The sequence below is a fragment of the Theropithecus gelada genome, chromosome 20 (assembly GCF_003255815.1).
Source record: "Theropithecus gelada isolate Dixy chromosome 20, Tgel_1.0, whole genome shotgun sequence".
Taxonomy (NCBI): domain Eukaryota; kingdom Metazoa; phylum Chordata; class Mammalia; order Primates; family Cercopithecidae; genus Theropithecus; species Theropithecus gelada.
In genome coordinates this window covers 49,684,257-49,697,098 of record NC_037688.1, presented here as the reverse complement: position 1 = coordinate 49,697,098, position 12,842 = coordinate 49,684,257, and the positions used below count along the sequence as shown (strand labels likewise).

Below are 12,842 nucleotides of genomic sequence, written 5' to 3'. Positions count from 1 at the left end.
GGAATCTCGAGGCCAAAGGTACATTTCCATAAACAATCCCTAGACTGATTATTAGAGAATCCAGGATATAGGAGAGAGAGGCAAAGGGGGAAAAAAAGATGGGAAAAGGAAAATAGCAGATAGAGAAGGAGAGAGAAAACGGACAGTGTTAAATAGCTTTTTAAAGGCACTGATTTTGGGAGCCAGGTGTGGTGGTGCATGCCTGTAATCCCAGCTACTAGGGAGGCTGAGGCAGGAGAATAGCTTGAACCCAGCAGGTGGAGGTCACAGTGAGCCAAGACATCTTATTACTGTGATGTCTCTTAGCAGTAATAATTTCCATAAATTTACTATTAACTATGTATTTTTTTCTTTCATTCATCGTTAATTGACTTAAGATTCAAACTCCCCCATTTCTTATTCTTGAGTTCTAAGATTTGGGGAGGAGGAAAATCCCTGTTCACTTTGTCTAATACCAGCTCCCCCCCAGACCAAACAACTTTGGAAGAAGATGAGCACTGTCTTTCTGTCTGTTTCTCTTTCTTTCTTTTTTTTTCTTTTCTGAGGTGGAGTTTCACTCTCGTCGCCCAGGCTGGAGTGCAATGGCGTGATCTCAGCTGACTGCAACCTCTGCCTGCTGGGTTCAAGTGATTCTCCTGCCTCAGCCTCCTGAGTAGCTGGGATTTCCATCATGTACTACCCCGCCCAGATAATTTTTGTATTTTTAGTAGAGACGGGTTTCACCATGTTGGCCAGGTTGGTCTCGAACTCCCAACCTCAAGTGATCTGCCTGCCTTGGCCTCCCAAAGTGCTGGGATTACAGGTGTGAGCCACTGTGCCCAGCCCTGTCTGTTTCTTTTCCCTAAAGGGACACAAGGGAATGAGCACTTGAACTGGCAGGAAGTAGTCGAATGGATTTCAGGAAGAACTTCTGAAAAGAAAGATAAGCTGATTATTAGGTTAGTAACTCAGTTCCTCAGCTCTCTTAAGTCCTAGATGAAAAGAATAAGTAGGCCTGGCTCAGGGAGGCAGAGGTTGCAGTGAGCTGAGATTGCACCACTACACTCCAGCCTGGGCAACAGAGCTAGACTCTGTCTAAAAAAATTAAAAAGAAAAGAAAAAGAAAGACTGTACCTGGTCTCATGAGATGTTAAGAATTATTTGATGATTGGCCGGGCGCAGTGGCTCACACCTGAAATCCCAGCACTTTGGGAGGCCAAGGCGGGTGGATCATGAGGTCAGGAGATCGAGACCACCCTGGCTAACACGGTGAAACCCCGTCTCTACTAAAAATACAAAAAAATTAGACGGGCATGGTGGCGGGCGCCTGTAGTCCCAGCTACTCGGGAGGCTGAGGCAGGAGAATGGCGTGAACCCAGGAGGCAGAGCTTGCTGTGAGCCGAGATCGCACCACTGCACTCCAGCCTGGGCGACAGAAGGAGACTCCATCTCAAAAAAAAAAAAAGAGTTATTTGATGAGTTAGAGGTGGGCATAGTAGTTATATACCTGAAAAGATAGGGATCTCCTCTGTAAATCTTGTAATTTCCCTTACTAATTACCCATTAACTAATTTAACCCCTTTTTGCATAACCTCTGTTTGTATATTTTGCCTTTTCCACCTAAACTTATTTAAGCTTAAGCGAAGTTTTGTTTGCTCTACATTGACCTCCTCTTAAATTGTATATTCCCAGCTTCTATATTTGGAGCATAAGTCAATATTTAATCTTTCCATTATTTCTGCGATTTTATAGATTCATCATGTTATTCCTCAAACGTCATCTTTCTAGATCTAGCACTGAGGTAAAACTCAGAGGGGAGGGATGTAGAAGAGAGCAGAGGAAATTTAACAGAGATTTCTGGGGAGCTTTTCCAAATGCAATGTGTCTGCCTCCCCCTTCCCTGAGCGTATGAAAACCTTGGCTGGCGAAATGTGTTGTTGCTGTTGTTTTCAAGAGATAGGGTCTCCCTCTGTCACTCAGGCATTGGAGTACAGTGGCTCACTGCAGCCTTGAACACTGGAGCTCAAGCGATCCTCCCACCTCAGCCTCTGAAAATGCTGGGATTACAGGTGTGAGCCACCATGCCTGACTGAAATTTGTCTTTTGAGAATTTTCACATCTAATTCTAATGGTCAACTCTCTCTATCCTGTCATAGCCATTGTTCTCAACTGAAGAGCCCCTCAGTTCTTGGGGTCTTTTGGTTCTGTCATCATGAGGTATTTCCTTCATTTCCGTGTTAGCTCATGCCTGACATTCTGATAGAATCAACTTTTCCATTCGTTGTGTAACCAACATTAGATGGGGATTACAACAAAAGTTTGCAATCTAGGCCAGGCACAGTGGCTCACACCTGTAATCCCAGCACTTTGGGAGGCTGAGGTGGGCAGATCACAAGGTCAGGAGTTCAAGACCACCCTGGGCAACATGGTGAAACCCTGTCGCTACTAAAAGTACAAAAATTAGCCAGGCATGGTGGCTCATGCCTGTAGTCCCAGCTACTCAGGAGGCTGAGGCAGGAGAATTGCTTGCACCCGGGAGGTGGAAGTTGCAATGAGCCGAGATTGCACTCCAGCTTGGGTAACAGAGTGAGACTCTGTCTCAAAAAAAAAAAAAAAAAAAAAGAAAAGAAAAAAAGAAAAAAAAGCTTGCAATCTTAAAAAGTAAGTTGGAGTCCAGGTGCAGTGGTTCACGGCTGTAATCCCAGCACTTTCGGAGGCTGAGGCAGATGGATCACTTGAGCCCAAGAGTTGGAGACAAGCCTGGACAACATGGCAAAACCCCATCTCTACAAAAAATACAAAAATTTTCTGGATGTGGTGGCACACACCTGTGGTCACAGTTACTTGGGAGGCTGAGACAAGAGGATTGCTTGAGCCAGGAAGATGGAGGTTGCAGTGAGCTGAGATTGTGCCACTGCACTCCAACCTAGGTGACAGAGAGAGACTCTGTCTCAAAAAACAAAAAATAGGTTGTTACTTAACTATGGATCCCAGATAACTATTAGACCATTCCTGATGCAAATCCACCTCAGCCAACAGCTTCTTCTTGACTTGCTTTTCTCCCAGCAGTTTGCTCTGAATGAATTTGTCAAGTGACTGAAGGCAACCAGTGATGGATGGGGCCAATGACAGCTCCTTGAAGGGCTTTGTTCTGATGGGCATATCTGACCATCCCCAGCTGGAGATGATCTTTTTCATAGCCATCGTTTTCTCCTATTTGCTGACCCTACTTGGGAACTCAATCATCATCTTGCTTTCCTGCCTGGATGCCCGGCTCCACACACCCATGTACTTCTTCCTCAGCAACCTCTCCTCCTTGGACCTTGCTTTCACTACTAGCTCAGTCCCCCAAATGCTGATCAATTTATGGGGACCAGACAAGACCATCAGCTATGGTGGCTGTGTGACCCAGCTCTATGTCTTCCTTTGGCTGGGGGCCACCGAGTGCATCCTGCTCGTGGTGATGGCATTTGACCGCTACGTGGCAGTGTGTCGGCCCCTCCGCTACACCACCATCATGAACCGCCAGCTCTGCTGGCTGCTGGCTGTGATTGCCTGGCTGGGTGGCTTGGGCAACTCTGTGATCCAGTCAACATTCACTCTGCAGCTCCCATTGTGTGGGCACCGGAGGGTGGAGAGCTTCCTCTGTGAGGTGCCTGCCATGATCAAACTGGCCTGTGGCGACACGAGCCTCAACGAGGCTGTGCTCAATGGTGTCTGCACCTTCCTCACTGCAGTCCCACTAAGCATCATCCTGATCTCCTACTGCCTCACTGCTCAGGCAGAGGGGAGGCGAAAGGCCTTCAATACATGCCTCTCCCACCTGCTGGTGGTGTTCCTCTTCTATGGCTCAGCCAGCTATGGCTATCTGCTTCCGGACAAGAACAGCAACCAGTACCAGAGCAAGTTCATTTCCCTGTTCTACTCAGTGGTCACGCCCATGGTGAATCCTCTCATCTACATGCTGCGGAACATGGAAGTGAAGGGCGCACTGAGAAGGTTGCTGGGGAAAGGAAGATAAGTTGGCTGAGAGAACACTCCTTCGTTATTTATTGCCTCTTCATCTCTACATGCGTTTCTCATTAACTCTCTCTGGCCAGGTGAACATGAAGAATACTAATTCCAGTAAAACCAAGGCATGTTCCTGACAACCCTAAGCTGACAGCCCTAAGCTGTCAGGAACATGGTTAGTGTTATTTGTAATGTTCTACACTTATTCACCAAAAATCCTACTGTGGACTACCAATAGCAGGGCAGACATGTTGTTGAGGGCTCAGAGGTTACTGACCTGTTACAGACCTGTCTCACTGTCTCTGTCTCTGTTGCCCACATGTTATTTATTATGCCTTATATTTATGCAGAATTCTGTACTTTTCTAAGCAAAGTACCCCCACTTGCAGTATCTTATATAATGTTACTATCATTCCATAAAATCAAGCGATGTACTATTAACTTCATATGAAGACCCAAACAATTCATCTTTTTACCCTATTTGTCATCATCTTTGCCTATCTCTCTTTATCTCTTCTTCACTTTTTTTAAGAGTTGGAGTCTTGCTCTGTTGCCCAGGCTGAAGTAGAGTGGCATGATCATAGCTCACTGCAGGCTTCAACTCCTGGGCTCAAGCAATCCTTCCATCTCCTGAGTAGCTGGGACTATAGGCACATGCTACCACACCTAACTAATTTTTATTTTTATTTTTGTAGAGATGGGGTCTCACTATGTTAACAGCCCAGGCTGGTCTAGAATTCTTGGCCTCAAGTAATCTTCCTGCCTTAGCCTCCCAAAGTGCTGGGCTTATGGGTGTGATCTACCTCACCTGGCCTGTCTCTTCTTAATAATGCAGTATACCACCGGGTGCGGTGGCTCACACCTGTAATCCCAGCACTTTGGGAGGCCAAGGTGGGCGGATCACCTGAGGTCAGGAGTTCAGGACCAGCCTGACCAACACGGAGAAACACTGTCTCCACTAAAAATACAAAATTAGCTGGGCATGGTGGCACATGCCTATAATCCCAGCTACTTGGGAGGCTGAGGCAGGAGAATCACTTGAACTTGGGAGGCACATGTTGTGGTGAGCTGAGATCGTGCCATTGCACTCCAGCCTGGGCGACAAGAGTGAAACTGCATCTCAATAATGATAACAACAATAATAATAACAATAATGCAGTATATCTCTCCATGCTTTCCATCCATATATCTCTCCATCATCTTGTTTACCCTCTCCCTTATGCCTACATTCCAGTTTCTCTTCTACTAATCTATTATTTAATAAGAAAAGATTAAGCCAGGCATGGTGGCTCACGCCTGTAATCCCAGCAGTTTGGGAGGTCGAGGCAGGTGGATCACGAGGTCAGCAGTTCGAGACCAGCCTGACCAACACGGTGAAACCCTGTCTTTACTAAAAATACAAAAAAATTAGCTGGGCATGGTGGCGGGTGCCTGTAATCCCAGCAACTTGGGAGGCTGAGGCAGGAGAATCACTTGAAACTGGAAAGTGGAGGTTGCCGTGAGCCAAGATTGCGCCACTGCACTCTAGCCTGGGCAATAAGAGTAAAACTCCATCTCAAAAACAAACAAACAAACAAAACCAAAAGAAAAGATTAAAAAGGTCATTTGCAGCTGGGCGCAGTGGCTCATGCCTGTCATATCAGCACTTTGGGAGGCTGAGGTGGGCGGATCACCTGAGGTCAGGAGTTTGAGACCAGCCTGGCCAACATGGTGAAACCCCATTTCTACCAAAAATACAAAAATTAGCCGGGTATGATGGCACACACCTGTAGTCCCAGCTATTCAGGAGGCTAAGGCAGGAGACTTGCTTGAACCCGGGAGGTGGAGGTTGCAGTGAGCAGAGGTTGCAGTGAGCTGAGCTTGCACCAGTGCACTTCAGCTTGGGTGATAAGAGCAAGACTCCATCTCCAAAAACAAAAACAAAACAAAATAAAAAGGTCATTTGCCTTTTGATTCTAGCCAAAGAGGGTCCTTTGCTACTGTCTTATTGAAATCATCCCACCCAAAAGTCCCAGCCATCAGATGTCCTACCAGCATTTGGGTATGCTAGTCTGGTCAGTGGATAATGGAATGTCCTAAGATTCTTTATGCAAATTTAAGACCCCAGGAAAGATCATCCATCTATAAAGTATGTTCTCTGCCTCAAGATCTAGTCTTGCAACCCTGCAGTTCCTAAAATTCAGCGATCAGTTCAGCACACAATAACTCATCTTTCAGGAACTCACATGTTGGGATCAGAATGCCAATATGTGATTCTGCACATTCCTACAATTGCCAAAGGGATCCCCACCTGCTACCACAGTTCATTTACTATTTTCCCAGACAGAGAAACCAGGTTAATATAAGAAAGTTACATGACAACTACGTTACCATAGAAAAGGAAATCAATAGGTTTTAGAACTAGTTCAAAAGGGCCTTTGGCTTTGTGTCCCCATAATTTCAAAACACATGTCTTATACATAGTAGATACTCAATAAATGTTTAGCAAATATAATAAATAAGCTCATGAGTCCTCCTTTATCTTGCTAAGAACTAAATTTGTCAAATGGACTGTTTTCATGTTTTCCACTTTGGGGTCATCCCATCCCTTGGACAGCATTGAACAAACAATGATAAATATTCCCTTTTCCACATTCCCATAATTCCTTCCAAAGACATCTAATCATACTGTCCTGTCGTGAATTTGTTTTTCCAATAGCAGATCAAAGCCATTTTGTCAGTTCCTCATACAGCAATACTCAAATACATCTCCAGAAGTAGACAACTGGTAACATTATCTTGGTGAATTTATTGAAGTCCAGAGTCTTGCAGACTCAACACTACTTTTTTTTCTTTCTTTCTTTTTTTTTTTTTTTGAGACAGAGCCTTGCTTGGTTGCCCAGGCTGGAGTGCAGTGGCAAGCTCAGCTCACTGCAACTTCTGCCTCCTGGATTCAAGCAATTCTTGTGCCTTAGCCTCCTGAGTACCTGGGATTACAGGTGTACGCCACCATGCCAAGCCAATTTTTTTTTCTTTTTGGTGGAGGCAGGGTTTCACCATGTTGGCTAGGCTTGTCTCAAACCCCTGGCCTCACGCAATCCACCATCCTCAGCCTCCCAAAGTGCTGAGATTACAGGTGTGAGTCATTGCACATGGCCAGGCTCAACATTTTCATTGATCAGTACACTCAGATTAGGTCAAATTCTCAGGAGGTAGGTTCACAATGATCAAGCTCCTAAAGCTGTTATGCAAACCAAAATGCCAGCTGATTAATTTATGAGAACAGTACCAAAAGACTGAACAGTCATATCCTCCAGTCAATTCATTTAAGTTGTGAAATAACTTGGGGGGAAATAGGAAGAAAATGGACAGGTATTCCTGAGACATTTTGGAGTGCCACAGAGCCTCTATATGGAAAAAATTGGACATTTCATAACTAACACGGAGTTCTGGGTGTGGTAAGACACAGGGAATTAGAGGGAGAAGAACAAGCTAACTGGCTATGATGAGGAAATGAATACATCACAGGGACCACATATAACTTCATCAACACACATACGCTTATGTTCCATTCTCAATGGTGTACATGAAACAAGGTCAAAATTTGGGAGGAAAAGAAGCAAATATGAAGCAAGCTCCTTGTTATTGAGAGTTTGGAGTTCTATTTCTAGGTGTCCAGGAAAAAAAAATGTTTGGTGTCTTGTTCAATTGGAAATTCAGGAAATGACAGATAAAACCACCACCAAGGGGCTGGGCGTGGTGGCTCACGCCTGTAATCCTAGCACTTTGGGAGGCTGAGGTGGGCGGATCACAAGGTCAGGAGATCAAGACCATCCTGTAAATGATGAAACCCCGTCTCTACTAAAAAAAACAAAAAACCAAAAAATTAGTCAGGCGTGGTGGCGGGCACCTGTAGTCTCAGCTACTAGGGAGGCTGAGGCAGGAGAATGGCGTGAACCCGGGAGGCAGAGCTTGCAGTGAGATAGCGCCACTGCACTCTAGCCTGGGCGACAGAGCGAGACTCTATCTCAAAACAAAACAAAACAAACAACAACAACAACAACAACAAAAACTGCCAAGGGGCCGGGCGCGGTGTCTTACGCCTGTAATCCCAGCACTTTGGGAGAATGAGGTGGGCAGATCACTTGACGTCAGGAGTTCAAGACCAGCCTGGCCAACATGAGACTCTGTCTAAAAAAAAACAAACAACCGCAACAACAAACCACTAAAACCACCAAGACCTATGAAAGGTTCACCAACCTTAGCAAAATAGAAATGAAAAGCATTTGAATATGCTCATCTGCTCAGTGGATTTAAGTGAGTTTGAGAGCCCATCTCATAGAGCCCTTCTCAGAGTCTGTCTGGATCCCATACCTTTCCCTTTAAGGTATCAAAGGCTGCCTGAATACCTCAAATGAGCAAATTCTGAAGCTGCCAATGAAGAGAGTCAATCCTTTTCCATTATTCTCAGCCTTCAGGCTCAAGTCCAGGAAAGATTAGGAAAGATTAGAATCAAGGAAATGGAAGGAATAGAAATTGAAAAGTGACTTTGGCTTGATACATATACGCTCTAGTATGCGAGCTCTGAATTAGGGACTAAGGCAGGATGCAGTGGCTCACACACCTGTAATCCCAGCACTTTGGGAGCCCGAGGAGGGAGGATCACTTGAACCCAGGAGTTTAATACCAGCCTGGGCAACATTGTGAGATCCTATCTCTACTAAAAAATTTTAAAATTAGCTGAGTGTAGCGGTGCTTGCCTATACCCCCAGCTACTCAGGATGGTGAGGCAGGAGGAACGTTTGAGCCCAGAAGTTCAAGACTACAGCGAGCTGTGACTGCATCACTGCACTTCAGCCTGGGTGACACAGTGAGATTCTGTCTCATATAGATACATAATTAAATAAATAATAGACTAATTTGGAAGCTCTATTAATGACTTTGCAAAAAGGTCTAGTCTATTTGACCAACGGTGGCTAAGTGTACTGAGTGCTCGCCATGTGCTAGATGAGGATCTAAACTCTACACACTTCCACTCATTCAATCCTCACAACCCATGGGCCATGTGCTATTATGCTTGTCCTCATTTTTTTTTTTTTTTTCTGAGACAGAGTCTCACTCTGTCGCCCAGGCTGGAGTGCAGTGGCGGGATCTCGGCTTACTGCATATGCTTGTCCTCATTTTAAGATGAGGACACTGCAGCACAAAAGGAAACTTGCCCAAGATTATGCTGTGTTAGGGCAGGGAATCAAAGCATAATCGTCTTGACTCTAAAGCTGTGCATACTCTTTTTTTGTAAAAAAAAAAAAAAAAAAATCACAAATTTACAGAAAAGTTGGAAGCATGAAACAAAGACTTCCCCTGACCTCCATTCATTTGAGAGTAAGTTAGCAACCCGATACCCTGTCTTCCCCAAATATCTTGGGGTGTATTTTCAACAAACAAGGACATTATCCTACAGAACCACAATATAACCATCAAAATTAGAAAAATGGGCCAGGTGCAGTGGCTCACGTCTGTAACCCTAGCACTTTGGGAGGCTGAGGTGGGCAGATCACCTGAGGTCAGGGTTCGAGACAAGCCTGGCCAAAACAGTGAAACCCCATCTCTACTAAAAATACAAAAATTAGCTGGGCATGGTGGCACGTGCCTATAATCCCAGCTACCCAGGAGGCTGAGGCAAGAGAATCTCTTGAACCCGGGAGGTGGAGGCTGCAGTGAGCCAAGATAGTGCTACTGCACTCCAGCCTGGGCAACAGAGCGAGACTCCCATCTCAAAAAAATTTTTTTTCAATGAACATTAATACATTACATTATCTAATCTGCAGACCCCATTCAATGTTTGCCAACTGTCCCAAGGATGCCTTTCATAGCAAAATAATTTTCTTCACAATCATACATTGCATTTAGTTGTCATGTCTCTAGTCTTTGTCAGTCTGAGATGGTTCTTCAGTCTTTTCTTGACTTTCATGATTCTCACACTATAAAGGATTGTTAGCCAGTTATTTGGTAGACAATGTCTCCATTTGGGTTTGATGTTTCTTCACACATAGACTCAGGTTAGCATCTCATTGTGTCCTATCAGGGGGTGTATATTTCAGTTGTTTTCATTTCTAATGGTGTTACTTGGATCACTAAATGAAGGTTGTGTTGACCAGCTTTCCCATTGTTTCCCTCTTTGTAATTAATAAGTGTCTTATGGGGAAGTACTTTGAAACTATGTAAATATCCTGCTACTAATTCAACTCAATTTATTCATTTATTTGGTTCTATCTTATGCAATTAAAGTTTTCTGTTTTATTCAATGGTTTATAACAAGGGTCTCCAACCGCCAGGCCACAGAAAGAGAAATACATATGTGCGTATATATATGTATATACATATATCTGACATGCAAAGCAGTGCTCTGCCCTTGCTTTTTCCCACACTCAGGCTCTGCTTTCTCTTTCTCTCTCTCTTTTCTGTCCATTTAGTCATCTACTACCCTGCCCTCCAAATACAAAGGCAGCAAGGTGCCCCAGAAAGTTCAATGCTCTGGGAGTCAAGAGCTTGAGTATTTGGGTGCACTCTGCAACTAATTAGTTAGGGCAGTCAGTGGCTCTCTATAGCACTCTGTTTCATCATCTGTAAAATGACTATAATAGGTGGCAGGAACATTGCAGGAATCAAAAGAGATAATCTACATAAGAAATGTATGTGTTTGGAAAACTCCTCCATGGTTATTCTTAATCAAAGAGGGCGGCCGGGCGCGGGTGGCTCAAGCCTGTAATCCCAGCACTTTGGGAGGCCGAGACGGGTGGATCACGAGGTCAGGAGATCGAGACCATCCTGGCTAACACGGTGAAACCCCGTCTCTACTAAGAAATACAAAAAACTAGCCGGGCGAGGTGGCGGGCGCCTGTAGTCCCAGCTATTCGGGAGGCTGAGGCCGGAGAATGGCGTGAACCCGGGAGGCGGAGCTTGCAGTGAGCTGAGATCCGGCCACTGCACTCTAGTCTGGGCTACAGAGTGAGACTCCGTCTCAAAAAAAAAAAAAAAGAGGGCATACATTTCTTGGAAGTGTCATCAACCTGTTTCACGTCCCACTCCCTGTATTTATATCCTGATGAGGTATTACTCCTTTGTGCTACAAGGGCCTTCATAAATGATGGACGAAAGAAGGGGTGCAAGACTGAAGGCAGAAAGACTACATAGAAGCCTTAGTATGATCCTCCACTCTTCCTTCTCTCACACTCCACATCTCAATCCAGTAGCTCCCTCTTCAAAATATATCCAGAATACCCAATCCAGAATAACACACACGTGAAAAGTAGAAAAGTATTTGCATGTCCACCAAAAGAGGAATGGTGGATTATATATATTGTGGTGGGGGCAGGTGGGGAGGAGCATGGAAAAACACTGGCATGGAGACTTCAGTTTTAAGTGAGAATGTTTTGCAGTACTTAAGAAATAAAAACACCTTAGAGTGGGGGGAAAAAAACACTGGATTAGAAACGGCCGAGGCGGGTGGATCACGAGGTCAGGAGATCGAGACAATCCTGGCTAATACAGTGAGACCCTATCTCTACTAAAAATACAAAAAAATTAGCCGGGCATGGTGACGGGCGCCTGTAGTCCCAGCTACTCGGGAGGATGAGGCAGGAGAATGGCGTGAGCCCAGGAGGTGGAGCTTGCAGTGAGCCCAGATCGCGCCACTGCACCCCAGCGTGGGCAACAGAGCGAGACTCCATCTCAAAACAAAAACAAAAACAAAAAACGAGTTCTAGTCCTTAAAGAAAGTCACTTAAACTGTTTTGGCTTCCTCGTCTGGAAGATGAAAATGGTAATATAATTGACTTAGTAGGGTTGCTGTAAGTATGAGTTAGTGTGTAAATGTTTACAATTACGCATGGCACACAGCAACCGCCACCTTTTCTATCAGGGCTGTTCTCACCTAACTGTAAAACAGGAAGGCGCACCCAGCTGGATCCGGGCCCTGGGTTCTCAGGCATTGTGATTGGTCCCAGCATATGACTCAAGGCGGGTTTCATTGATGGAATTGCTGTCAATTAGCGAAAGGCGGAAACCATGCGGAGAGGGCGGTCCTTTATTGCCACACTTGCGCGACTCGCTCCTTTCTTTTCAGGCTTAGCTACTGCGCATGCGTCTGACCCTCTTGAGGTTCCCGGCGTGCCCCGCAACAGCTTCCGGCGTGCTCCGCAACGGCTTCCGGCATGACGCAGTAGAGAAGATGGCGTGGTAGGCGCGTCGCGCCCCTGAGGGCCTTTTCTGGTGAGGCGGGGCTTAAGGGTTGCGGCTCCGCTCTCTGTCCTGAGGCTCTCAGATTGCACTCTGGGTTCCTGGACGCAAAAACTCGGAGTGGCTGCGTGATGCAGAGTGAACTGGGTCCTCTGGGGACGCGTGGGGAACGAGGCAGCCCGGAGTGCCTGCCTTGTTGCCCTTCGGACCTCCAGTCCATTCGGATTCCCCAGTGAGGCCTCCTTTAAAGGGCTCGGTGACTCTTGCCCTTAACGCCAAGAAAACACTCGTTTCCTAAAGCTCGACTGCGCCCTTGTGCTGAGCGGTGGGGATACGAAGACAGCACAGAAACACTGTTTACCCTCAGCGAGCCCCCAAACTGTTGGAGTGGATAAACCCACCAGAAACAAATTACAGCGTTAGGCGGGTTAAGATGGAGCACCCTGAGAAACGTTACAGACAGGACCGGAGAGTTCAGAGGATCAGGATGCTTCAAGAAGATGGGGGTTGGCCGGGCGCGGTGGCTCAAGCCTGTAATCCCAGCACTTTGGGAGGCCGAGACGGGCGGATCACGAGGTCAGGAGATCGAGACCATCCTGGCTAACCCGGTGAAACCCCGTCTCTACTAAAAAATA

The 12,842-nt window shown here is 45.8% G+C and overlaps 1 protein-coding gene across 1 annotated transcript; it reads left to right on the top strand.

Annotated features, from left to right (window-relative positions):
* Window positions 1-3,086: 3,086 nt before the first annotated feature.
* On the top strand, window positions 3,087-4,460 carry LOC112614576 (olfactory receptor 2C1). Its single transcript, XM_025371248.1, has one exon. The coding sequence runs from the start codon at window positions 3,092-3,094 to the stop codon at window positions 3,998-4,000; it is 909 nt and encodes a 302-aa protein (XP_025227033.1). The 5' UTR covers window positions 3,087-3,091; the 3' UTR covers window positions 4,001-4,460.
* Window positions 4,461-12,842: the final 8,382 nt, after the last annotated feature.

Excerpts from the sequence above, each read along its gene's own strand:
- LOC112614576 (XM_025371248.1), top strand. The coding sequence starts at position 3,092 with ATGGATGGGGCCAATGACAGCTCCTTGAAGGGCTTTGTTCTGATGGGC.